At 61.5% G+C, this 26,554-nt stretch overlaps 1 protein-coding gene across 1 annotated transcript; it reads left to right on the forward strand.

The window, feature by feature from the left end:
• The first annotated feature begins 520 nt into the window (after positions 1–520).
• B4GALNT4 (beta-1,4-N-acetyl-galactosaminyltransferase 4) lies at positions 521–25,803 on the forward strand. Its single transcript, XM_030485061.1, has 20 exons — positions 521–890; positions 10,962–11,068; positions 12,521–12,631; positions 13,243–13,338; positions 13,665–13,755; positions 14,102–14,202; positions 14,913–14,980; positions 15,348–15,426; positions 16,785–16,851; positions 19,094–19,237; positions 19,482–19,591; positions 19,876–19,976; positions 20,586–20,668; positions 21,281–22,535; positions 22,963–23,270; positions 23,520–23,673; positions 24,008–24,080; positions 24,174–24,327; positions 24,647–24,773; positions 24,945–25,803. Exons 1-20 carry the CDS (start codon positions 740–742, stop codon positions 25,057–25,059), a joined length of 3,495 nt encoding a protein of 1,164 aa, XP_030340921.1. The 5' UTR covers positions 521–739; the 3' UTR covers positions 25,060–25,803.
• The last annotated feature ends 751 nt before the right edge of the window (positions 25,804–26,554 follow it).

A 26,554-nucleotide genomic window follows, 5' to 3' on the forward strand; every position in this document is an offset into this window, starting at 1 on the left:
CACCCTGCAAGGGAGGCTCGGGGGGAAAGCCTGCACCCACCGGGCGGGCCGGGCGATGCTCGCACCGATGAGGCGGGATCACGGACCCCTCCCCAGACCGGACCCGACCCGCTCGGGCCCCGCAGCCCCTGCCACGGCCGCGCCGGAACGAACCATCCTCGCCGCGGGGGGAAGGGGTCGGGGGGCGGCCCCGCCGAGGCCCGCGTTACCCATCCCGCTGGCCCCCCGGGCTCCGCCGCGCAGAGAGTCGTTCCCCTCCCCTCCCGCCCGTATCCGCCGGGATATGGACAGGGATGGGAACGGGAACGGGGACACGGCCACCCCCCCCCCGCGCCCCGCATGGCCTCGCCCGCGGCGCCTCGAAGGGATGCCGGCCCGTAGGCGTGGAGACGCGCGGCGCCTCCGCGGGCTCCTCCCTCGCGGGGCTCCCATTGGCTGCAGGCCCGCGCTGGGCGCCCCGCGATTGGCCGGCGGTGCCGTCGCTCGGGCAGAGAGGGCGTGGCGGCGGCGGTGTCGGGGCGGTCCCGGTCCGCAGTACCCCGCGCCCCGCCCGGCCCCGCTCATTCATTCCCCACCCGCGGTACCGGCGCCACGGGCCGGCGGCGATGCCCCGGGCGGCCGGGGGCCACCGCGCCGAGCCGCCCCGCTGCCCTCGCGGCCGGCCCGGAACGAGCGGGCTGGGCGGGCGGGGGGCCCGATGGGCCGGGGCTAGGCCGGCGGCGGCGATGCGAGCGGCAGGATGCCGCGGCTCCCGGTGAAGAAGCTCCGGAAGCAGCTGAAGCTGCTGCTGCTGCTGGTGCTGCTCACCTTCGCCGTCTGGTTCACCTACCTCCACATCAGCCTGGTGCGCCAGGGCCGCGCCCTGCGCCTCCCCTTCGCCTACGGCAAAGGTAACGGAGGAGGGGGCGAGGCGGGCGACCCCCCCGGGGGGGGGGGCAACACCGGGGGGCACTCCCCCATCCCCATCACCCCTCGGTGCGAGCCCTCGGTGCGGTTTGGGGTCCCCCACAAAGGGTGGGGGGATGCCCCCCACGGTGCGGGGCTCCCTGAGCCCCCCCGGCTCCACCCAGCATCCCCAGGGTGGGACCCGCATGATGGGACCCCCCCGGTGAACCCCCCCCCACCCTCCCAAGTCGGATCCATCCTGCATCACCCGGGTGGGTCTGAGGAGAGCAGGACCCCACCGCGGGCACCCTGTGCTCTGCCCTTGTACCACTGGGATCGGGGGTGACGGGGGGAGACCCAGGAGGGACCCCAAACCGCTTGGGGGGGGCTTCATCGCCCCCCCCCCGAGCGGCCCCGTCCTCGTTTTTCCGCCCGCCGCTTGGCTGCGATGACAAAGAGGCCATTTATAGCCACTGTCGCTGCCTGGAAGGGGCAAACCCAACCCGCCCATCCTTGCCCAGCGCTTTCTCAGCCTGTGCTTCGCTATCCAAACAAACCCCTTCCTCCTCCGGCCTTCTGGACACCCGGGATGTGATCCAGGATGCTCTGAGGGGCAGGTGCTGGTGCCCTGCAGTTCTGCTTCGTGGTTAATTGCTCCCGGTTTTACCCTTGCAGACCTCATTGGGCTGCTTGGAGGGGACAGGAAACTCCATGGAATATTTGCTGTGTGAAACTTGAGCTGCAGCGTTTCTGCTCAGGCTGAACTTGTGGGGTTTGTGCTAAAAAATTAGGAAGGAACGAGAGTTGGTGCTTATTTAGGCAAGGAATGGCAGGGAATGGCTTCCCTGGGCGGTCGGAGCAGCTCTGGAGGCTGGTGAAGCCTCTCTGCTGGGAAACCCGAAGTTTCCTATCGTAGCAGCAGCATGATCCTGCAGATTTTGGGCCCTTACGGGGAAATAGGGATAGCGCCGATCAGAGCAGCAGGGAATGTGCATCCATCCCCTCGGAGGAGGGGTTACGGGGAGGCTGTGCCGCTGCTTCCCCTTCCCTGCTGCTGCAGGGTCGAGCCTCACGGCAAAGCCACAAGTTGCAGCGGTCTGACCGCAGGCAGCTGCCCCGGGTCATCCCGGATTATCCCAGTTTGGGAAGGGCCGAGCTCTTCGTCTTTTGGCTCCGGTGGCCTTGGGCAGGGGGAGATGGCACCGCAGGATTTCCTGGCACGGGAGCATGCTCAGCGTGATGCCTGGGGGTGTTTGAGGTGCTGAGCCCCGGTTCTGCTCTCCCCCACCTCCTCCCTACATGCCCCGCATCCCAGCCTATCCCTCGGGATGCTCCAGAGGGGGCTGTGCTGCTGCTGTGGCTTCCCCAGGGGAAGCTGGACCTCGCCTGGGCTGGATCCTGCCCGTCTGTGCGCAGGGAGATGCTGCTGTTTGCACCGGGGTGCTTAAAGCCCTGTGAGCATGTGGCAAAGCTGGAGTTTAGGTCCCATGGAGGCTTTATGGAAGTGTGGTGATGGAGAGGGGCTGGTGGAGGGGATGGGGAGGGGGTTTGGTCACACGTAGATGGAACCTAATTCTGCTGCTGCAACCCGGTACGTGATGTTCCCCTGGGCTTAGCGGGTGCCCCTGGGCTGGGGTGAGTGAGTGGGAGGACGGGGGGGTCACCGTCCCCTCCTGGCTCCTGTGTCTCCTTCCTCCTCCTCCTCCTCAATCCATGGGATCTCTCACCAGCCGGGACCTGCTGTGGGGAGCTCTGGTGTGTCCTGGTCCCAGATCCCTTAGGGATGGGGTGGGACGCTTGTCGCTGGATGGGGAGAGGGTGCCGGGCTCTTCGGCATCACCCCAGGGGCCTGTGCACCAGAAGGTGTCTGAGATTTAGAGATTGGGGTTTGATTTTTGGCTGCCGTGGGCCTGAACCTGCTGCTGAGGCTGCTCCAGCTGGTGGGCCCACATCACACAGAGGTTAATTACTCATTAGATGAAGTGTCACCAGCAGATGCACGTCCTGGAGGCTGAAGGTGCTGGGCAAGAGGCTCTTCAGCAGCTTGGGGGGGTGTGAGGTGGGGGGGACCCAGCCAAGGGGTGCACTGGGGTCTGGGGCAGCACAGTGAAGGTGTGGGGGGATTACTGGGGATCCCCTTGGCCCAGCTGGCAGTCCCACATGGAGCCGGAGCAGCTGGGAATTTGGCTGGGAACTGTGCTGGTGCCCTGAGTAACTCCCCCCTCTCCTCATCTTCTACAAGTAGATAATTACCCTTCTCTGCCTAATTGAACACACAGATTCCTCATCTGGAATAATGAGGCCATTACGGTGCTCTCCCGGCTGGAAATGCTCTGAGGCGATGGGGTGGGAATGCTGGTGTGCCAGGTGGGAAGAAAGGAGGGGAAAAAAGGGAAGAAGAGGGAAAAAATGCCAGTAAAAACCTCAAATGGCTTTTAGCAGGGGCTTGTCCTGCTCCTGCAGCCGTCTAACTGGGGCATGTGGGATATTGGTGCTGCTGGGAGCCGGGTTTTGGGGTGGCTTGTGACTGGATGAACACAGGATGCATCCCGGAGAATGCTGAAGCCAATTCATGGCTAAAGCAGAGCCACTGGGGAAGGAAAACCCACCTGGGCCTCTTGATACCCACAGGATGCGGCACCGCCTGGACCTGGCTGTGTGCATCCTTGTGGATTCAGCCTGGGGAGGAGCTGCTGGTGTGTGGGGTCCAGAGGACTCCCAAACCTGCTCCAAGCTGGAGGCTGTGGTGGTTGGATGCTCTTTGTTCGGCTCCGCCTGCAGAGCCTTGTCCTTCCCATCCCTCCCCAGGGAATTGTCCTTTGGGGTCTCGCAGGCTGTGGAGGGGAGGAGGAGGTTTGGGATGAGGCACAGCAGCATCCTCCCCGCTGCAGGGATAACACAGCTCTTCTGGGCAGCAATTGTGATGATCTGATTTTAATTGGGAGGCTGAAGCGCTGCGGCCGCCGTGGGCTCCATCCCTTTTGTCAGGGATGCTGGGAGCAGGGGGGGAGAGGATGAGAAAGAGCCCTTTGAAGGGGAAGGGCAGCGGGGTTTGCGAGGAGCTGCTTGCCTTGCTCCTGGCATCGCCTGTTCTCCTATCCCTGCCTGGAAAGGCAGCATTCCCTGGATGGACACCCCCTCGGTGCTGGGGAAGGGAAGGTTTGGAGCTGAAAGCTGCCCAGAAGGAGGGTTTGGAGCCAGGGGAATGGGTTTGGTGTCACCGGGACCCTTCCTCCATTTGGGCTCTTTGTTACCGTGCCGGCCCTGCCGAGCGTGAGCGGATGGGAAGCAGCCGGATGGATGGATGGAGGAATGAGCCCTATCTTTTGTCTGGGGGGGACTGGGGGTGCCTCGGGGCTCTTTGGCACATGACGGGGGAGAAGTATGAGAAAAATTTGGCACGTGCCTGTTTTGGGTGGTTCAAAGGCACCAATTTGGCTCTTCAGAGGCACAAGAGGCTTTGAACCACCCCACAGCGGCAGCACCTCTCCCATACCTGGTCCCCTTGGCAGCTGTGGGGGGTCCCCAAAAACTCCCCTGAAGCTGGGGGAGAGGGGAGGTTCCAGGGCTTGGTAAAGTGAAAACAAGTGGGTTGTGCCGGGGTGGTTTATCCTGAGCTGCCCTCCTGATGCTGGTCTGAGGCTGAGGGCTGGCTGTGGGGCACCCCACATTGGGACAGGGTCCCCAGGGCTGGTCCTGTCTCTACTCCAGCCGTAGGTCCCTGGGGTGACAGAGAGGGGACCCCAAGCTGTGCTCAGTGCTGGAGCCCATCCTCTTGCCCACAGGGTGTGTGGGGAGCCCGGATCTGCCCCCATAACCAGGGAAAAGGGATTTGAGTCCTGCCCAAAACACTCGGGTTTGGGGTGGCTGAGGATGGGAGCAGATCCCTGGGGATTCATCCTGAGCATGCAAGGGCAGGAGCAGGGATGCAGCTTTTCTAGGGATGCTTTGCCCTTTGCTTTGCCCTCCTGGGAGCTGCGTGGTCCCTCCCCATGGGAAGGATGGATGCTGTGGGTGCAATTGTTGTTCCGGTCCTTGCAGAAACCCTGGGAATTGGGGATGGTTTTGGCACGTGTGTCTGTGCGGGATGTGTCAGAGGGTCCCGCTGGGCCTTGGTGACAGCAGGAGAGGAGAGCAAAGCTCTGTCCCTTCATCGCTTCTCAGCCGTGGAAGCTCTTCAAGTCCTGGCAGCTTAAAGCCTTTTAAGAACATAAAAAGACATAAAACAACCCGATAAAACATGTCCCCCATCCCCTTTCATGTGGGCATTTGCTGTCAGTTAATTCTGTGCTGTTTTCCTCCTCCTGGGGCTCCTTTTGAAGCCTTCTTTAGCTGCGGAGCTGTTGATGCTCTGCAGCGAGCTGGGGTCACTGTTGCCTCCTCTGTGTCTGGGAAGAAGGCAGATCCATATGGAAAAGGGGCCTCTGGAAGGCCTGGCTGGTCAGTCACTGTGGTAGTGGGTCCCTGGGCTGCACCTTGTTCCTCCTCCAGCCTCACTGTGCTGTGACGGAGTTGAGACGGCATCGAAGGACCCATCGCTCTGCTCATCCAGCACAGGTCCCGAGGGATTTGGTGTGATGGGATCTTTGCTCGCTGCTGGTGTCCGGAGGGATGTGGGGATGTGAGCGCATCCCCAGCCGGTGCCAGCTGCGTGGCCGCGGTCACGGCCCCGTCCTGTGCCGCTGGCTCCGGCATCAAAGAGGCGATTGAGGGAGCACAGGGGGGTGAGGGGCAGGTGGGTGCTGGTGGCACGTCCCACAGCCGGCTCCATGTCCCCGAGCACTGTCACGGAGCTGCTGCGAGGGCTGGAGCAGCTCTGCTCTGGAGCCAGGCTGAGAGAGCTGGGCTGGGGCAGCCTGGAGAAGAGAAGGCTCTTGAAGGGGAGACCTTAGAGCAGCTCCAGTGCCTAAAGGGGCTCCAGGAAACCTGGAGAGGGGCTTTGGACAAGGGCCTGGAGGGACAGGACAAGGGGAATGGCTTTAACCTGCCAGAGGGGAGATTGAGATGAGCTCTGAGGCAGAAGCTCTTCCCTGTGAGGGTGCTGAGGCGCTGGCACAGGGTGCCCAGAGAAGCTGTGGCTGCCCCATCCCTGGCAGTGTTCAAGGCCAGGTTGGACACAGGGGCTTGGAGCAACCTGCTCTAGTGGAAGGTGTCCCTGCCCGTGGCAGGGGGTTGGAGCTGCAGGAGCTTTAAGGTCCCTTCCAGCCCAAATCACTCTGATTCTATGACGGGTGCGTGGTCTGGCTGGAGCCACTCCGGCTCCTTTGGAGCTTGTGGTGATGAGAGGGCAGCGGGTGCAGGGTGAGGTGTGAGCTGGGGGACAGAACGGGGGATCTGGTTGCTGTTGATGCACGGGAGGGATCTGGGACCCTGAGCTGAGCATGGAAGCATCAGGGCTGCCTCTTCTGGAGGCTGGTTGTCAGCTCGAGTGGTCTCATGGCAGCTCCGTTGCCAGCCCTCAGCTATCCAGCATTGATTTCCATTGCTGCGCCCGAGAGGGACATCACGGGCTGGGTAAAGAGCATGAAACGAATTGGTTTGGGGTAGATGGGAATAAAATTCCTCGCTCCTCTAGCTGATGCATCCTCTGCATCCCCATGATGGCCACAGGCCCCATTCACCTCGACCCCATCCATGTCACTACTGTCACCCAGCCATGTCCCGGTGCCAGCCCTGGTGCTGCGGAGCCGGGAGCATCCCGGGGTTTTCCTGGCAGGCAGTGCTGTGTGTTGCTGCCCCAGAGCTGGATCAGGACTGCAGGGGGGGTCTCCCCATAGCGCAGCAGAGGGGCAGGATCCCCTCCCTGACCTCCTGCTCACGCTCTGGGGGTGCAGCCCAGCACACGGGGGGGTTCTGGGCTCAAGCACACACTGAAGCCGGGTCATGGGGAGCTTCTCCTCACCCAACACCCCAAGTCCTTCTCCTCAGGCTCTATCCAGCCTCCACCGGCCTGTGTTTGTGCTGGGATTTCCCCACCCCGAGGGCAGGACCTTGCCCTTGGTGTGGTTGGACTCTGTGTGGTTTGCACGGTCCCACCTCCCCAGCCTGGCCAGGTCCCGTTAGGTGCTCCTGTGAGCTCCTCTCCGTGCCAGGGCAGCTCAGGCTCTGCGTACGGGTGGGTGAGAGCGGAGTGAGCTGCAGTGAGCGTGGTGAGAACACTCAGCAGCAGCAGTCGGGAGCTGTGGGAGAAAGCACACGAGGGGCATCTCCAGCCGCGTTGGAGGCTTTGGGAAGCATCCAGGAAGCTGCCGGAGAACTCCCGGCTCGGCAAGCCGAGGGAAGAAAGGGGCAGTGTTCGGGTGAGCGCTGCAGGGAGCTGGGGCAGGAACCTGTGTGAAAGGGCCTCTGTGCTCCCCGGGGCACAGGGGATGTGACTGTGATAGGGGAAGGGGAAACCCTTCTCCCACCAGAGGCATTGCCCTCGTCTCTGAGCCATGCGATGGGGTCGGTTCTTGGTCTCCTGCACCCACCACCTCATCCCGAGCACTGCTCCTGGCCCTGGTTTGCTGTCTGGAGGCTGCTGTGACTCAGAGCTGGCTGGTTCCATGGCGTGTGCAGCTCCTGCCCCTGCTCATGGCTCTGACAGCATCAGCATCGCTTTGTGCTCGCTGGGAAGAGCTCTTAATGCATCCCCATGGAGCATCCCTGTGGGTGATGCCGTCCTGGAGCGAGCGGGTCCCTCGCTCATCCTCCAGCCCTCCCCCATGCTCTCCCCCCGCTGCCTGCCTTTGTGTGGCCTTTCTGGTCCCTCAGAGAGGACAAGAGGCAGTTCTATTGCTGCGTTGGTTGTCGCACGGTGCTGGTTGTGTGTCCTTGTGTGTCCGGGGGATGCTGGGGAGCAGCCGCCCTGTGCTGGTGAGTACTGGGAGGATGCGAAGGGGAAACCAAACCCCTTCCTCCCAGTGCTGCTTTTTCCCTCCTCCTCTTCTCATGCCCCTTGACCTGCTCCTCTTGTGAGGTTCAGACCGAAGGGTCTCGATGATTTGGGAGGGAGGAGCGAAGTGATGCTCATTGGTACCCAGTGCAGGCCTCTCCCTCCCCTTCCCGAGGACATTCATTTCCAGTTCCCACACAGGCTCATCAGCACTTGGGTGTTTGGTTAAGGCTGCCCTTGGCCTTCGTATCCAGCATTTAAACATCAGGGAACAAGCATCAGTGCAGAGCCTGGAAGCCTTTTCCTGGGGCCTGGCTGGTTCTTTTGCTCCTCCTGGGATGCGGCACGTCTTGGAGCGAGCGCTTCCCTCCCCACATAGAGAAGAGGGTTTCACTGAAGTCTCTCGGGCTTTGAGCCTGAGTTACTTAAACCCCATCAGAGCAGTGGTGACGTTTAACTTGGACACAAACCAGAGCAGGCAGCACAAGCCTTGTCCTGCTCTGTAGTGGCTGAGAGGAGCTGCTTGAGGTCCTGAGAGTCCCTGCTGAGGATGGAGGTGGGTGGTGAAGATGGAAGATGGGCAGGAGATCGTGGCTTTGGGTCTTGAGACCCTCCAAGGGTGGATGCTGTGAGGAATGTTTTTTCTCCCCCTTTGCTCCAATTTATATCAAATAATCTCTTATTTACCCAATGCCTTATAGCAGGGACTCAAACCTGGGTGTGGTAGCCAAAGAGGAGCGAAGGGGAATGACTGTGTCCATCCCATCCCTGGGGATGCAGCCTGGGATGCCACTGGCTCAGGTTTGCTCACCAGGACCTGGGGCTTGGCAGCAGAAGCCCATGTTGGGGTTTAGCCCATCCCAGGGACAGGACTTGCAGCCTGGCACCCCCAGACGGCATCACGAATGGGTGCTGGCCCGGCAGATCCCATGGGAGGTGGGTTCATCTCCTTCAAGGCCAGAAGAGAGGCCTTGTGTGGGTGCTGCAGATCCAGCCGCTGCATCCATCCTTTGGCAGGTCCCTCGGGAGCGTTCAACTCCTCCTCACTGCTGTGATTAATCCGCAGATCAGCACGGGGAGGGGGGAATCACTCTGTCCCCAACGCTCTCTGCCAGAGCAGCAGCATCTGTGGCCTCAGCACAGGGAGGATCAGCTTTACTCCTGCTGCCTGCCCTGGCAGGAGCATCCCTAGGAGTGATGGGGGGTACTTGAGAGTGGAGGAGATGAGTGCTGGATCCAGTCCTGCTCCTCCTTGTGATGCTCCCCATCACCCTCCTTGGGGATGCAGGGATGGAGATGGGCAAGGGGAGGAGGCAGGCAGGGAGCTGCCAGGAGGGAGCTGGAGCTGCCAGGGCTGAAGAATGGCTGAGAGCAGAAGAAGGGGCTTTAGAGCTGGATTTCCTGTCCTCGGGTGGGATGGGATTTGTGCTGCCATCTCCAAGGAGACGCCGGCTGCGCGGCCGCTGGAATACTAATGGCACTGGAGCGTGTCATGGGGGTCCGGGGCACCCCGAGCCCCTCCTTGGCCAGGCTGTGGGGTCTGAAGCTGCCCAACAGCTCCCACTGCAGCAGCCATTGGGGCTGTTTCACTCTGGGGGGGTGGGAGCCCCCCAAGACTTGCCTTTGGGGGGAAGGGGGTTGTGGAGGCATGGGGGGGATCTTGCCATAGCCTTGAGAGGCTGTTGGTGACCCCCTTGTGTGATGCCCATGGCTGGGGGACAGGGCTGCACCACTGCTGATGGCATCTGGGGCTCCCCCTTATTGTGATAAGGGGGGGCTGGTTTTGGGGGGGTCCACAGGTGTTCAGTGTGGTGGCTCTTGGACATCCGCTTCTGAGCATCACATTGGACATCCCTTGACACCGCTTTGAAATGCTGAGCTGTGTGCCAGAGCTGCAAACCCCCTCCATCCCACCAGGGCTGGGGTGTCCGTCTGAAAGGTTCAGAGGCACCCACCATTCCCCAGCACAAGAGGGACGTGGAGCTGCTGGAGCGAGGCCAGAGGAGGCCCCGGAGCTGCTGCGAGGGCTGGAGCAGCTCTGCTCTGGAGCCAGGCTGAGAGAGCTGGGCTGGGGCAGCCTGGAGAAGAGAAGGCTCCTGAAGGGGAGACCTTAGAGCAGCTCCAGGGCCTAAAGGGGCTCCAGGAAACCTGGAGAGGGGCTTTGGGCAAGGGCCTGTAGGGACAGGACAAGGGGAATGGCTTTAACCTGCCAGAGGGGAGATTGAGATGAGCTCTGAGGCAGAAGCTCTTCCCTGTGAGGGTGCTGAGGCACTGGCACAGACTTTTCCCAGAGAAGCTGTGGCTGCCCCATCCCTGGCAGTGTTCAAGGCCAGGTTGGACACAGGGGCTTGGAGCAACCTGCTCTAGTGGAAGGTGTCCCTGCCCGTGGCAGGGGATTGGAGCTGGAGGAGCTTTAAGCTCCCTTCCAACACAAACCAGTCTGGGATTCTATGATCTGCTGCGGCAGAGAAAGGGGATGTGCCCCCCCTGCCAGTAACTGATCTCTTTTCCAAGTCTGCACTGTTATTCCATGGGAGGTTGGAGTGAGTGGAGTTTGAATTAATCCCTTATTCCGCTTCCCAGGGGTGATGGGTGTGAGCTGCAGGGGGGTCTCCATTGTTTGGGAATAATGAATGCAGCACATGGCAATGGGGTCATCTGTGATGGGGCTGTTAATGAGTTCTTGATGATGGTGTGAGTGGTGGGAAGGTGGATTTGAGGACAATATGTGTGGAGAGGGCTCGGAGCCAGTGTGCTCTGGGTAGAGTGTGGGATGCTCTGGGATTGTCGTGGACCACAGGCACAGGGAGCAGGGATGCATCCCTGAGGCTGGACGGGGAGGGTGATCCCACAGGAGCTCATCCAGCCATGTCTGACATAAATGCCGTGAGCTGGGCTGCGGGGGGTGCAATTAAACCTGGTGCTGATGAGCTCTGCAAGCTGCTTAGTGCAGATGTGACCCGGGAGTCGCAGGCAGAGCGGCCCCGTGTCCCTCCCTTCGCAGCGGTGGCAGCGCGTCCCCTTCCCCTGCGGGGCGAAGGTGTCCCATGGAGGGGTGTCCCCATGGAGGGGTGTCCCATGGATGGGTGTCCCATGGAGGGGTGTCCCGGGGGGGGTGTCCCATGGACGGTGCCGCAGGAAGGGGCGGTGCGGGGTGCTGGGGTGGGAGCACCCGGAGCTGGTCTCACTCCGTCCCTCGCAGATGGCGAGAGGCTGCCGGAGGTGACGGACCCGGCGCGGCGGCCGGTGGCAGCGGCGCGGCGCGGGAACGCCGAGGACTCCAGCGAGAGCCGCGAGGAGGAGCCGATGGTAACGGCAGAGCAGGGGCGGGCGGGTGGGGAGGGACGCGCAGGTCACTGGTCCCCTGCCCCACACACGGCCAAGGGCGCCCCCAGCCTTGTCCAGCGGGGTCGGTGCAGGGATGGAGAGGGCGCAGCCTCCGGTTCTGCTCAGCAACACGCAACATGGATTAAAACATCCCCGATATCCCACTGAAACTTCCAGTGTGGTGCCCTGCGCCTCCTGCCCTGTCTCTGTGCTCCTCTGGGAGGAGTCTGGCATCATCTTCTTGCACTTCCCTCCCGTGTAGCTGTTGCCAGAAGGAGAACCAGCTTCAGGCTGGGTGAGAAATAGGGGAAGAGGCTGGTTGCGCCCGGCTGGGTGGCAGGGGATGGGTGAGGAAGGAGAGCTCTGCTCTCATCTCTCCCAGCTCCTCATAAATAAGGGAGAGATGGACAAAGGAGGAGAAGGAGGTGCCCAGAGAAGGCACGTGCTGCTGCTGGGGGGCAGCAGGAATCGCCCCTTGGCTCTCCCGGGAGGAGAGTGAATCCTTCCAATGAGCACGGCACAATCCCGCTGCTTCCCAAGGGCAGTGCTCCCCCCTCGGGATGTCAATGGGCTCATTTGGGCTCTTTGCTGATGATTTCTTTGGCACTAAGTGCATCCCGAGGGTGGCGCTTTGTGGGTGCTGCAGTTCCCGCCTGGGCTCCGCTCTCCAGGCGGTGGAACGGTCCCTCCTTGCCTGGCTGAGGCCATGGGGGGTGATGATGATGATGATGATGGCAAATCCTTCTGAGACGTGGCAGGGACACCCGTGTCCCCTCGGTCTCATCCCCAGGGAGGGTGATGCTGAGTGCGGGTGTCACCGTGAGCTGTGACACGAGCCAGGTCCCCGTGTGACAGGCACAGCTTCCCAGCTGGGGAGGAGGATGCTCTGGGTGGGCTCCAGAAGTGCCTGGCTTCTCCTTGCCACCCATCACCTTTTCAGCAAGCTGGGGGCAGGTGAATGCTCGTCTAATGCCTCTAAATTACAAGGCACAAGGGGTCGGATTAACCTAATCCCATTTAAAGGAAGAGGGGAGCAGGGAAACATCCCGCTTCCTGTGCCCGTGGGTGAACACAGAGATTGCTTCTGCCCTTTTGGAGATGGAGCCCAAACCACTCCTTTTCCAGTGGCTCCTCAGCCCAGCTGATCATTCAGCCGAACAGAAGACTCCCTGTTCTGGAGAAGTCTCTCCTCAGCAGAGGAAGGGAAACCAATTTAGCTGGAACATTCTGACCCTGCTCCCCAGGACACTGTGCCAATGTTTCCTGCTTCCTCCTGCCCCTGCTTTCCCTTGCCGTTAACCTTGAAAGCTCTCCCCTTGGTTTGGCAGCGCTCGACATCCCAAATGCGATGTATGCTCTAGGGAGAAATCCTGCAACCGCTGCAGGGCTGGCCCTGACCCCCATGTCTCCTGTCTCCCTCCTCTTCCCGGGCAGAGCGATGGGCAGGACTCGGAGGGATGGTTTTCCAGAGGCCCCCGGTCCGACCGAGCCACCGTGCGCCCCAAGCTCAACCTGACCAAGCAGCCTTTGCCCTGGAATGAGCAGGTAGGTGGACAGGGAGCAGCAAAGGGGGCGATGGAGGAGGAGGAGAAGGTCCACCCGGCCCCTCATTGGGCAGCCCGTGTCCCCGCAGCGTGCCAGGCTCCAAAGCCACCTCCATCCATCCTCCTCCTTGCTCTCCATCACCCATCCCAGGGGCTCTGCCTCGTCCTGGGGTCAACATGGTCCCCATGAAGGCACCTCCTCGGGTGTGTGCCCTGGGTGTGCATCAACCCCTCATCCTCTGTGTGGGTCTGCAAGGGGACATCCTGCTGTGTGTCTTCTCTGGATGAGTCCATGCGGTGCCCGGCCCCTGGTGCTGGCTGTGCCGGTGGGATGGGTGCTGGGGGCGGGTGAAGGATGGGGTCTGGCTTTTGGTGCTGTGTCCACACAACATCCCTTGTCCAAGTGCACTTGGGACCCAGAGGAGCAGGAGGGGGGTTACCTGGTTGCTTGTGGCGGCTGTGTTGTGACCCTGGGGCTGGGACCTCAGTGTCGCTGCAGAAGAGCTGAGGCTGGGCAGGTGACACCCCTGTGGCTTGTCATCCTGCCCTAACACTGTCCTTGGGAGGTGAGGGCGATGTGAGGACCCCGCTCATCTCCCTCTCATCCTGCAGTACAAAGGGAAGGCAAACTTGCACGTCTTTGAAGACTGGTGTGGAGGCGCCGTGAGGCACCTGAGGAAGAACCTCCATTTTCCACTCTTTCCCCACGTGAGTCCCTGGTGTGATGGTGGTGGGTCAGAGGGAGGGTCCACTCGTCCTCTCTGGGTGCTGCTGGATCTGCACTGGCTGTGGGCTTGGTCCTCAAGACCTTTGCTTGCAGGTGGTTGGGTTGGGTTTGGTTTTGGGCAGGTAGTTCCCAGCAGAGCAGGGGTGGAGGGAGAGGTGGATGGTGATAGGACCTCCATGTCCCTTCTGGTGCCAGGGGCACGGGACCCTGGCGTAACAAGGAGGAGATGGGCTGGGTGATGCTGGTGCAAAGCACGAGGCTGGGCATGAACTGCTCATGTTGTCACATCCCTGTCCCTCCTCTGCAGACCCGCACCACAGTGAAGAAGCTGGCTGTGTCGCCCAAGTGGAAGAACTATGGGCTGAGGATTTTTGGCTACATCCACCCCTTCAAGGATGGTGAGTGATGGAGCTTGGCCTCTTCTCCCCCTGCAGCAATGTGGAGAAGCTGTCTCCTTCCTGTCCTTCTTGTGCCACGTGGGGACAGAAGGGCTCTTGGAGACAGCACGAACCAGAGCGTCTTTCTGGAGCAAAGACCTTTTTCCCTGGTTGCTTCAGAGGGAGACAAAGCCCTGAGCCCACCCAGGACAGAGCCACGACGTGGGGTCTGGGTGGGCCCATCACATCTATCCATCCCTCCATCCATCCATCCCTGCTTCCCCATCGCACAGTGATGCGCTGGGGCTGAGCACATGCCACCAGGACTGCTCTGTTGCCCTGTGGTGACCTTCTCCTCTCTCCGTAGGGGACTTCCAGTTCTCTGTGGCATCTGATGACAACTCGGAGCTGTGGCTCAGCTCCGATGACAGTCCGGCCAACTCCCGGCTGGCCGCGTTCGTGGGCAGGGTACGTGCTGTCCCCCTGTGCCCTCTGCCATTCCCCACACTGGGAATGCTCCAGCTCCCACTGAGAGCATCTCCTCCCGCGGGGCCTCACTCCCAGCACGCTGATAACCATCCTGAAGGCCTCCCGGGCATCCCTAGTGCTCAGTTAAGGGTGTTTCAAACCCATGGGTGCTCTTCAGCCACCACAGGTTCTCCTTCTTGCAGGTCCCTCTGGGGCAGCAGCTCCTGCAGGGAGAGCACAGGGTCTGTGTGGGCTTGGCCAGAGCAGCTCCTGCTTCTTTATCCCCTTGGGAACTGCTGGGCTTCTTCAGCCTGGTCCCACCTCTGCCCCTGCTTTGGCTTCTGGAGGACCATCAACCCCTTGATCCCATCCTAATTGTAGCTACCAAAGACCAGCTTATGTCCCAGAACAAGTTTAATCTTTGCTCCTGGATTTTCTTGGTGTTAACTCCTATAACTGGAAACCCCGTGGTCTGTCATGAGTGTTTTGGGGTTCTGTTGGCTGGTGACAAGCTCTAGTGGCAGGAATGCCACCAGCTGGGGACAAGGAGACCCTGGGCAGAGCTCCTGGGGTATCCTCCTGCCTGAAGAGCAGCACAGGATGGTGCCCAAGGGAGGTGGAGGAGAGATTCCACGAGGGTTTGGGCTTTGTGCCCGCTTGGTTCATGGTGTCCCTGGGGGTGTCTCACATGCTCCTTCTCCCCTCCCCAGCTGGGCACCGAGTGGACGGCGCCGGGGGAGTTCACCAAGTTCAGCTCTCAAGTCTCCAAGCCTCTGCGGTGAGTGTGTCCTCACTCCCGCTGCCCATCCCGGGCGGATGGAGTCAGAGCTCCCTGGGATTAGACCCTGGCCACGGTCTCTTCCCAAAAGGCACGTGGGGTCAGGGCTGGAGCTCAACCCCCCAGGGCCATGGCTTGAAGGTGTTGGGGGCTGCAGCCATCTCTGTGGATGATGAGGTAGGGATGGGGATCCCCGGGTCTCAGGGAGCTGCAGTGGGATGGGGAGCAGGCGCCCACCCCATGCTGCTGTCCCCTTGCCCCAGGAAGGTTTAGCCACATGTGAGCAGGACAGGGAGCTCCCGTCGCCCTGGCAGTGTCACTCAGTGTCACACAGTGATTTCTAACCAGCTTTCCCCACCCCGCGCAGCCTCATGTCCTCCAGGCGCTACTACTTTGAGCTGCTGCACAAACAAGATGACCGAGGTTCAGACCACGTGGAAGTTGGGGTGAGTAAATGTCCTCCAGGGCTTGTCCCATCAGGAGCCAGCGCCAGGGCTCTTCCATGTGTGCTGGAACGCTTTGTCCTGAGCAGGGGCTCATCTCCCTGGGCTATTCCTGCACAGGGCGCCCGGCACAGGCTGATGTTCTCCATGCTCATCCAATCCTTTTGTGCCAATAGCCTTTTGGGAGCTAAAGACCCTGCTGTCCCTCCTTGTGCTCCTGCCCGACGTGCTCCCATAATGGATGCTAACAGAGCAGCTCCTCTGCTCCAGGCTCCAGTTCAACCTGGCCAGTGCCACCCCTTCTCCTTTCTCCTTGGCCTCCTACAGAAGGGCTGGCAGAGGTGGAAGGTCCCCGTGGGCTTCTCAGAGGAGCCCATTGCCATGGGCAAGGAGAGCGCAGACCATGATAGATGAGAGCAGGCAGGTCCCAGGTCACTGTGGGTGCGTGGCTGCCACCTTGCTGCGTGCACCCAGGGTCAGTGGGGGGGGACATGGCTGAGCTGATGGAGCTTCGTCCTTTTTTCTTCCCCCCCCCCCCCTCAGAGATACAGTGAGTTTCAAATCCGAACTTGCCTGCCTTGGCTGCACAGCCCTGGCATAGCCTGGAGCTTGTGTCAGGAGCTGTCTTTGGGAGGGGAAGCTGTTGGCTCGCTTGCAAAGGTTTCCTTTCTCCCAAGCATCATTAATCACTGGAGTCAGACTTGTGCCAGCGCAGCACCCGGGAGGCTGAGGACACCCCTTCCTGGCTGCTCTGCTGCTCAGCACCAGCCTGGCCCTCGCCGGGCTCCATCCCCTCCGTCGATAAGATCTCTGTTGCTGCTGTGCAAACAAACAGATGGGGGAGGTTTTCTTGCTGGGGGTGGGGGGAAGCCTCAGATGTTCAGGAAGAAGCACACCAGGAGCAGAGCAGGACCCTGCGGCTCCTGCGGGGATTTCGGGGCTTGTCTGGACAAAGGCTCCTGAAATGCTTTTAAGATGCATGTAATGAGCTCAGTGCAGGCAGCTGTGGAGACCCTCTGAACCCAGCGCAAACTCTGCTCTTGGTGTGTGTGTGCAGCACTGGGGACGAGAGGAGGTTGGTTGGGGCTCAGGATGTGCTAAGCTTTGGCTGTGGCCCCTGATGGGTGCTGCGACCTCCCTATTCTGTGCCTGGTGTCATTCCCGCTGTGCGAGGCAGGACCCATGGCTGTGCTGCCTCCCATGAGCCTACTGATGCCACCTTCTGACAGTGGGATCAGTGCAGGCGCATTCCTGGGAGCAGAGGAGAGGGGAGGACCCACCGTAGGGTGCTGGGGTTGGCGGCTGCATCCTGACCCCTGTCACCCTCCCGCTCATTCCCATCTCCTCCTGTTCTTTCCTAGTGGCGAGTTTTCCTCCCCAGCTTGAAGTTCGAAGTGATCGACTCCTCCTACATCTCCCTGTACACAGGTAAGAGCCAACGTGTCCATCTGCAGCCATGGCAGCACCGTCTTGAGGGGCTCTGCGTGTGCTGGTGCAGCCGAGAGAGACGGCACCAGAGCCTGGGGAGGGAAACAGGTCCTGGGAAACCAGATCATAGGATCATAGAATGGTTTGTGTTGGAAGGGACCTTAAAGCTCCTCCAGTTCCAACCCCTGCCACGGGCAGGGACACCTTCCACTAGAGCAGGTTGCTCCAAGCCCCTGTGTCCAACCTGGCCTTGAACACTGCCAGGGATGGGGCAGCCACAGCTTCTCTGGGCACCCTGTGCCAGCGCCTCAGCACCCTCACAGGGAAGAGCTTCTGCCTCAGAGCTCATCTCAATCTCCCCTCTGGCAGGTTAAAGCCATTCCCCTTGGCCTGTCCCTACAGGCCCTTGTCCAAAACCCCTCTCCAGGTTTTCTGGAGCTCCACTGGGAGCAAGGGGCTGCAGTGGGTAGGGATGATGCTGGGAGCGTGCTGTGACCCTCCTAAAAATGGGATGCAGAGGTGACACACACAGAAACGCAGCTCTCGTGGTGCTCCCACCTCATCCCTGCTCATGAGAGCATGGAGGGTTGGCTCCGTGGCCTGGCCCTGAGTTATAAGGAGCTGTCGTGAGCACAGGGATGGATAGTGCAAGGTTTAATTAAATCTATAGATCTTCTGCTTCCTGCCCCTTCCCTGGCAGCGAGAAAAGATGTGATAGATGGGTCCTGCCCCAGTGCTCAATGCGCTGGGGGCTGGTCATCATCCATGGCCTGGAAGGTGTCGATAAAGCAGGAGGGACAGGCAACAGACAGGGATCAATGGGGGGAAGAGGGATGGAGAGGTATCACTGGTATTGATGCAGGTGCCCATGAGATGGATGATGTGTGGATAAATCCCCCCCAGCTGCTACCCATTAGTGCTGCCTCTTTATGCTTCTCTTTCCTGCTTCCCAGCTCCCTTGGAATCCAGCAGCATCCCAGGGTGAAGCCAAATCACTTGAAGGGAGCCCATTGCCATGGTGTAGGGGCTGTCAGCAGCACACAAAGCATCCTCCTTCCTTCCCTTTCTCCAGGCTTTTCCAGGGGTTGCAGCCCCACCTTATCCACTGATACAGACGCATTTGGGGAGCCTTTCCTTGCCACAGGCAGAATGTGGGGCTCGGGAAGGGGGATCCTATTGCTTGGGGAGCTGCCTCCTTCCCTCCAGCTCTGCAGCAGGCCGGGCTGGTGCTGGGGGCACCCCTGGGTGCTGGGGGCACCCCTGGGTGCTCGGGGCAGTCAGCTCTGAGCACGGCCATAGCGACCGGCGTGTGGTGACCCCCTGCGGGAGGTGTTGGGGCTGACTGACAAGGATGAGGTGACACCTCGTCCCCGAGCAGAGGCACAACCAGCTCCTCTTGCAGTTACCTGCGTTCAGGCTTTGGTTCCTGTGTCCTTGGGGTTGGAGCTCCCCTTGTCTCTGAGCCTGGTGAGCGATGCTGTCATCGGAGCTAGGCTGACATCAGCTGTACCCTTGTCCTCTGGTGCTCATTAGTTGGTGGCAATAATCATTAGGCTGATTAGTCACAGGGTCTGTGAGCATGTGAGAGGCTGAGGAGCTGGGTTTGCCCTCCTGCAGCATCGGCTCTTCTTGTTCTCCGGGGAGCTGGAGAATCCACAGACACAGAATCGTAGGATCCCAGCACAGTTTGGGTTGAAGGGACCTTAAAGCTCCTCCAGCTCCAACCCCCTGCCACGGGCAGGGACACCTTCCACTAGAGCAGGTTGCTCCAAGCCCCTGTGTCCAACCTGGCCTTGAACACTGCCAGGGATGGGGCAGCCACAGCTTCTCTGGGCACCCTGTGCCAGCGCCTCAGCACCCTCACAGGGAAGAGCTTCTGCCTCAGATCCAACCTAAACTTCCCCTGTTTCAGTTTGAACCCATCACCCCTTCCTATCACTCCAGTCCCTGATGAAGGTCCCTCTCCAGCATCCTTGTAGCCCCCTTCAGACACTGGAAGCTGCTCTGAGGCCTCTACGCAGCTTCTCTTCTCCAGCCCCAATGTTCTCAGCCTGTCTCCATACGGGAGGTGCTCCAGCCCCTGAGCATCCTCGTGGCCTCCTCTGGGCTTGCTCCAGCAAACCCCTGAGTCCTCTTGGTGGGGAGGGATGGAGAGGTTGGGAAGTGCCACCTTAGAGGATGCTCCTGGGGCAAAGCTCTATTTGGGTATGTGGGGTTCAGCCCCTGTCCTCACCTCCTCCAGATGAATCATCCCTGAAGATGAACCACGTGGAGCACATCCCGCAGACCTTGGCCAGCCACAGCGGGAGCTACCTCTGGGAGGCTCAGCAAGATGAGCATGGGGCTGACATGCTCAAGTCTGACCCCAGGGACACCTTCTTCCTCAGTAAGTGGCCAGGACCGGATCCTTGTGGATCTCTGTGGGGTTTGGGGGTGTAAAAGGCGGGTCCTGGCTGCTGCAGGCACCCAGAGCATCCCTCCTACCTGCTGCCCATCCCTAGGGTGGAGAGCACCTCTGCTGGGGCCTACAGGGGCCAAGCTGGGATGGGTTGGGCTACAAGCTATGGCGTGGTTGGGTTACAGGGTGGTGGGACGTGGCTTGGGGCTGAGCTGCTGCTGCTTCTCCTCAGCCCCTGCGATCGAGGCCTCCCGCGTGGAGAACGTGCTGGTGCCCTGTGCCTACAGCCCCACCTACGTGGTGAAGGACTTCCCCATCGCCCGCTACCAGGGCCTGCAATTTGTGAGTGTCTCCCCATGGTGGGGACGGGGCCATGCTCCCACGGGGGGCACAGCGAAGCCCCCACCCTGGGGCAGGCTGTTTCCACCCGGTAAAACCCAGGAGAACACGTCCCTCGCTGGAGGACCCAGCTCAGCTTGAGCTGAAGGGGTTGAGTCCAAAGCCCCACAGGGTGTTTGAGGTGCTGGGGGTCACCTCGCTGCTGGGGGCCTCGGGTCCCCTGCTCCAAGCCTGGCCAGCCCCATGTCCTCGGAGCGAGCCATGACATTGTCATGTCATGTCCCCAGGTCTACCTCTCATTCGTGTACCCCAACGACTTCACGCGCCTCACTCACATGGAGACGGAGAACAAGTGCTTCTACAGGGAGTCCCCCCTCTACCTGGAGAAGTAAGTGTTGGGGCTGGTGTTTGGGAGTGGTACGTGGGGGCTGATGTCAGCAGGGTGGAGGAACAGCGCTGAGATGAGGTGCCCTCAGCCGTGTGTCCCCAAACTCCGTCACCCATGGAAGGGCCACCTCCAGGCTGGCTCTTTCCCCATCTCTTGGGCACAGCCTGAGACCCGGCACTGCTCCTGCCGGTGATGGGTTCAAACTGAAACAGGGGAAGTTCAGGTTAGATTAAGGCAGAAGCTCTTCCCTGTGAGGGTGCTGAGGCGCTGGCACAGGGTGCCCAGAGAAGCTGTGGCTGCCCCATCCCTGGCAGTGTTCAAGGCCAGGTTGGACACAGGGGCTTGGAGCAACCTGCTCCAGTGGAAACTGTCCCTGCCCGTGGCAGGGGGTTGGAACTGGAGGAGCTTTAAGGTCCCTTCCAACACAAACCAGTCTGGGATTCTGTGAATTTGGGAGCCCCAGCTCCCTTTGGAGCCGGGCTGTGTCCAGGTGCTTGCACTGCAGCCGGGGCTGTTCCTCCCTGTGCAGGCTCACGTGTGTGTGAGCACGTCCCTTCGTGTTCTCTCCTCCCTCATCTCCAGGACCTCATCCTTCTCCTCTGTCTCCAGGTTTGGTTTTTACAAGTACATGAAGATGGATGAAGAGGAGGAGGATCCACGCCAGCGCGCGTTCCTCTTCCTCAACACAGACAGTGAGTCACTGCTCCCCGCTGGCAGCGCCTTGGCACGGGGCTGAGCAGGCGCATCCTGCCCAGCGGCCCATCCACGCGGAGAGGCAGCTCCTTGGGATGCCTCCAGTGATGCTGGGGCTCCGGGAGGGCAGGGCTGCTCAGAGCAGCTTGTCCCATGTACTCCACAGTCATGCATCCCACTCGGCTCAGCGACAAGTGCTGTGGGGTATGGGAAGTGGGGTGCTCGGGTTGGGATTCGCCCTCCCTGCTTCCTGAATCCAGGTATCTGCATCTCCTGGGCTGGGAAGCAGGGAATGGCTGGAGCTGTGTGGAGTGTGGGGATGCTCACGCAGGAGCCGGGTTGTTCTGAGCCTGCTCACTGCCCTGGGTCTGCTCTGGGATGGGATGGGAGTGGGGCCAAGGTGCAGCCAAGGTTTGGAGGGGTCAATGGGCAGAGCCTGGAGCTGCCAGCCCTGGCAAGCATCCCTCAGTGCCCACTAGCTCTGTCCTTCACCCTGCAGGTTAATCTCTTGCTGGGACAGGCTTTGCCTCTTTGCGTTGGGCCAGCACCCTGCGGGGGCTGTGCTGAGCACCAGGACCCTCGGGGTGTTTACCTCTGCCTTTGCTCCCTAGATTTCCTTGAGGATGAGGAGGAGGAGGAGGAGGGAGCGGACAGCCCCGAGCCCACAGACCCACCTCCCAAAGCCAAGGAGAGGAGCTTCGTGCCGGTACCCAGAGCCAAAAGGAAGGAGGTGCCGTCGGTCACCGGGGACTATGGGCACGACCTGGACTATTACAGCTTTGGCCGCAGGCAGGGCCCGGCCCGGGATGAGGCTGTCCCAGGAACACCGGGGCAGCTGGGAAGGGGGAGCACATCCCACCAGCCCAGCGCCAGCCCCGCACCCGGCCTCCAGGGGCTCCGTGGCGAGGAGGACGAGGGCCCCGCGCTGGAGCAGGTCCATGGGAGGATGCTCAGTTGGTTGCCCCGGGATCCCAGCGAGGGCGAGGAGGATGAACTGGGGCTGCTGCCGTCCTCAAAGCGTGCGGGGGTCCTGAGCCTCCAACCCCACCTGGCTGTTCCCATCTTCGGTAGCAAAGCCAGGACGCCGGGTCCCAGCAGGGCTGCAGCACCCAGGGGGGACAGGAAGCCCCGGAAAACCCAGGAGAAGGTCTATGTGACCAGGCTGCAGCCAGGGAAGCGCAAAGCCCCGGCCCAGGAGCCGGCCTTCCCTGGCCTCTTCCTTTACCCAAAGCCTCTCAAGAAAGTCCATCTTCACTCGAGGACCCCTCAGAAGCATCCCGTCGCCTCCAGCAAGCTCCGTGCCATCCCTGGGCGCCGGAGCCCCTGGCTCCTGAGCAACATCTCCAGGGAGAGGGGCGCTGCCAGGCAGAAGAGCACTCGCACGGGTGGCCGGAGGTGGGAACCGAGGCTGGGCACCGAGCGGCGGGCACTGCCCGGGCTCCTCGCGCTGGGCACCGAGGGGCTCTTCAGCAGGGAGACCCAGGAGGACACCACCCCTGCCCCGGGCAGGGCCGCGGCCACCACCGGGTACAACTCCTCGGAGGCGACGCTGGTCACATCCTTCCTGAAGGTGTCGGAAACAACAGCATCCCAGCAGGAGCAGGGGAAGGGCCAGGAGGAAGAGGAGGAGGAGGAGGAAGAGGTGTCTGACTACAGCTACGAGGCCGGGGAGCTGCAGCAGAGCTGGCTGGAGGACTCCATCAACTGGCAGCGGACGTTCAGCGTGAGCGCGGTGGACTTCGAGCTCCTGCGCTCCGACTGGAACGACCTGCGCTGCAACGTGTCGGGCAACCTGCAGCTCAGCGAGAGCGAGGTCGTCGATGTGGTGGCGCAGTACATGGAGAAGCTCAACGAGAAGAACGGAGGGTAGGGAGGGAGCAGGGTGCGGGTGGGAGCCTGGGGGGATGTACCTTCACCCTCCTCGGGGCTGGTGGGTTGGATGGGTGGTTCAGGCCAACCTTGGAGCAAGGGAGCTGCAGGGACCAGAGCTCGTGGTGATGGTGCTTTCATAGAATCATAGAATCCCAGAGCGGTTTGGGTTGGAAGTGACCTTAAAGCTCCTCCAGCTCCAACCCCCTGCCACGGGCAGGGACACCTTCCACTAGAGCAGGTTGCTCCAAGCCCCTGTGTCCAACCTGGCCTTGAACACTGCCAGGGATGGGGCAGCCACAGCTTCTCTGGGCACCCTGTGCCAGCGCCTCAGCACCCTCACAGGGAAGAGCTTCTGCCTTAATCTAACCTGAACTTCCCCTGTTTCAGTTTAAACCCATCACTGGTTCTCCTTTCCCCACAGCATCTACACCCTCCTAAGGATCATCAACGTGGAGAAGCGCCGGGACACGGCGCGGGGGAACCGGTACCTGCTGGAGCTGGAGCTGGCGGAGCGCGGGCAGCGCACGGTGCGGCTCTCCGAGTACGTCTACGTCCTTCTGCACCAGGACAAGCAGGACGACAGCGCCGAGGCCAACCCTGAGGGGCTGGCACTGGGGGCCACCGAGCCCCCACCGAGCACCTGGAGCATCCTCTATGGAAAACCCATCCTGTGCCGGCCCCTGCGGCTCAGCTGGAAGAAGGATGTGATGGTGCACTTTGTGGTACCCGGTAGGTGATGGCAGGACGTGTCTCTTGGGTCTCTGCTGCTCTCTCTGCCCTCAGCATCCTCCAGGAAGGCAACCCCGTTGCTCTCTGGTTGCATCTCCAGGCTGGCCCAAGGGGGATGGGGCTATGGCTTGCAATGAGATGCTGAGGTTATCGCTTCCCATCAGAAGGGGTGTTGGTTTGGTTGGGGAATGGGGTGCTCCTGGGACCCCCGTGATGAGCCTGAGGGACGTGCATGGCCATGTCTTGCAGTGAAGAACCAAGCCCGCTGGGTCCAGCAGTTCATCTCAGACATGGCCCGTCTGTACGGGGCCACGAAAGACCCCAACTTCAACGTCATCCTGGTGGACTTCGACAGTGAGGACATGGATGTGGAGAAGGCGCTGCAGGACGCGCGCCTGCCCCGGTACCCACCGCGTGAGCCCCCCATCCTGCCGTGCTCCCCCAGGCTGCCAATGGGGTCTGGGGGCTCCTCATGGTGGGACGTGGCTCACCTGCTGCTCCTCCCCACCCCAGCATGGGCCTGTCTCGCTGCCCCTTCCTCCTCTTTTTTTGGGGTTTAAACTTGTTTTCCATGAGGAGGAGTCAAGGATGCAGAAACCTCCTCTGCTTCCACGGGGGGATCCTTGGCATGAGTTGTAGGCAGCCGAGAAGATTCCCTCTCCTCGCCAGTGGTCCCTGTCCCCCTCTTGGCTGTGTCCCTTTGGCCACCAGCACTAACATCCCTGTCCTCTCCTCAGCTACCAGTACCTGCGGCGCACGGGGAACTTCGAGCGCTCGGCCGGGCTGCAGGCTGGCGTGGACACGGTCGAGGTGAGCCGGGGAGAGGATCCAGCCCTGGCCTTGGCTTCTCTCCTGGAGCCGTTTCACCCTGATCCTCCTGCTCGTGTCTGTCCCCTCCCGCAGGACGGGCACAGCATCGTGTTCCTCTGCGACCTGCACATCCATTTCCCCCCCAACATCCTGGACAGCATCCGGAAGCACTGCGTGGAGGGGAAGCTGGCCTATGCACCCATCGTCATGCGGCTGAGCTGCGGCAGCTCCCCCCGGGAGCCCAACGGTGAGCGTGGCCTCTCTGCCCCACCACACCTTCCCCTGGAGGACGTCCAGTTGTGGGTTACAGCCAGGCTCCATGTGCTTGTTCTGCTTGGGGAAGATGGATTCAAGCCCAAGGGTGCTGGAGGCACGCTGGGTGCGATGCTCCCCAAAACCGGGCTGTCCCGCGGTGCATACCTGGGGAGGTGGCAGTGATGGGGATGGGAGCACTGGTGGAAGAGGGGTTGGGATGGGGTGTTCCCGGGTTGTGGGGTGAGCACAGAGGTAATGGCCTTGGATGTGGGTGTCCCCCCACCCCTCCCCTTACCGCTCTCCCCCTCCAGGCTACTGGGAGGTGAACGGCTTCGGCCTCTTCGGCATCTACAAGTCGGACTTTGACCGCGTCGGGGGGATGAACACGGAGGAGTTCAGAGACCGCTGGGGCGGGGAGGACTGGGAGCTCCTGGACAGGTGAGATGGGGGGTCCCGGCAGCCCCCAACCATGGGCAGGGCTGGAGATGGGGCACATCCCCTGGGAAACCCACTGTCCCTTCCCCCGAGCGGTGGAGAAGGGGCAGAACCTGCCCTTAGGGGGCTGCGTCCGTGCTGCCCCCCCTGAGCGGTGTCCCTCCGCCGGCGCAGGGTGCTGCAGAGCGGGCTGGAGGTGGAGCGCTTGCGTCTCAGGAACTTTTACCATTACTACCACTCCAAGCGCGGGATGTGGAACGCCCGCAGCAAGAAGCCGCCCAAGGACTAGACCCGAGCCCGGCCCGAAGCCGCTGACCCGCTGCAGCCCCTGGAGGTGACGGGCGCCCGCTCGTCCCCAGCCCGGCCGGTGCCGGTGCCCGCAGCGCGCCGCGGGTGTCCTGGGGAGGGGGGAGCTGGGGGGGGCCGGGCCGGGCGGGGGGGTTCTTTTTAAGGGTCTAATTTCTTAGTCAGAACCGAAGTTATTAACTCAGTAGCGCCGGGACCTGCTGTGGGAGGGATGGAGCCGCCGGACTCATCCCGGAGCCGGAGATGCTGGAGGTGGGAAGCGGTACCCAAACCCGCAGCCAGTGCTCGCCCTTCCCTGGGTCACCCCCAAACACCCAGCACCTTGTCCCGGTGTCAGGCTGGAGCGATGAGCTTTTGGGGGGCTTCCAGTACCCACAGGAGGCGGATTTGGGCCCCTGGGACTTCCCAAACCCTCCCCTCCTTATGTGGAGCCACCGTGGAGGGGAGAAGGGGTTTGGCTCTGCCCTGCGGGATGGGGACCCGCTGCCATGTCCGTAGGGACAGGGGTAAAGCCCCTTGGCATGAGGGGCTGACCCTGCCTGCCCCCAGGGCTGGGTTGGGGTGGGAAAGGGCAGAGCCCGAAGCAGGTATGTGAGCAGGGGGAGAGCAGATAATGTTTCCAAGCTAATTTCTGTGAAATTATGAGGTAGGAAGCTGTTTTCAGGAAGTTTTGTCTGTTTTGGGGTTGTTTTTTTTATTCTTAAAAAAATAAAATCAATGTCTTGGCCGGGATTTCCTTCCCCTCTATCACCCTGGTGCCTTGGCAGGGATGCAGCCCCAGGCAGGGGTAGGGCATGGAAAGCAGGTTCACCCCTGTCCCCTCACCTGCCGTGTGTCCCCTCGCTGTGGTGGGTGACTGTGCAGGCTGGGAGGATGCTTTTGGATGCAGGAGAGGGACTCTTCATCAGGAACTGAAGGGATAGGGCAAGGGGTGGTGGGTTTAAACTGAAACAGGGGAGGTTTAGGTTGGATCTAAGGCAGAAGCTCTTCCCTGTGAGGGTGCTGAGGCGCTGGCACAGGGTGCCCAGAGAAGCTGTGGCTGCCCCATCCCTGGCAGTGTTCAAGGCCAGGTTGGACACAGGGGCTTGGAGCAACCTGCTCTAGTGGAAGGTGTCCCTGCCCGTGGCAGGGGGTTGTAGCTGGAGGAGCTTTAAGGTCCCTTCAACCCAAACCGCTCTGGGATTCTATGATATGATTCTATGTCCCCTCGCCATCCCCGCTGCTGTTCACAGACGGCACCCAGGAGGGCTCAGGGAGCCCCAACTTGCCCTGGAGGAGAGCGGAGCTTGTGGAGAGCTCAATGGGGGGAAGGTCCAAAGCTCCCTGTGCTCCCGGTGGGATGGGGCAGGGGCAGGAGGCCGGGCCCGGGGTGAGGGCCGGGGGTCTCTGCGGTGCCGTGAGGGGCCCCTTTGACGTGCCGTGAGGAGGCGGCGGCAGCGCCGCGCTGGTGGTGCCCGGCGCACGCCCGGGCTTGCAGG

Source organism: Strigops habroptila, chromosome 4 (assembly GCF_004027225.2).
Source record: "Strigops habroptila isolate Jane chromosome 4, bStrHab1.2.pri, whole genome shotgun sequence".
Taxonomy (NCBI): Eukaryota; Metazoa; Chordata; class Aves; order Psittaciformes; family Psittacidae; genus Strigops; species Strigops habroptila.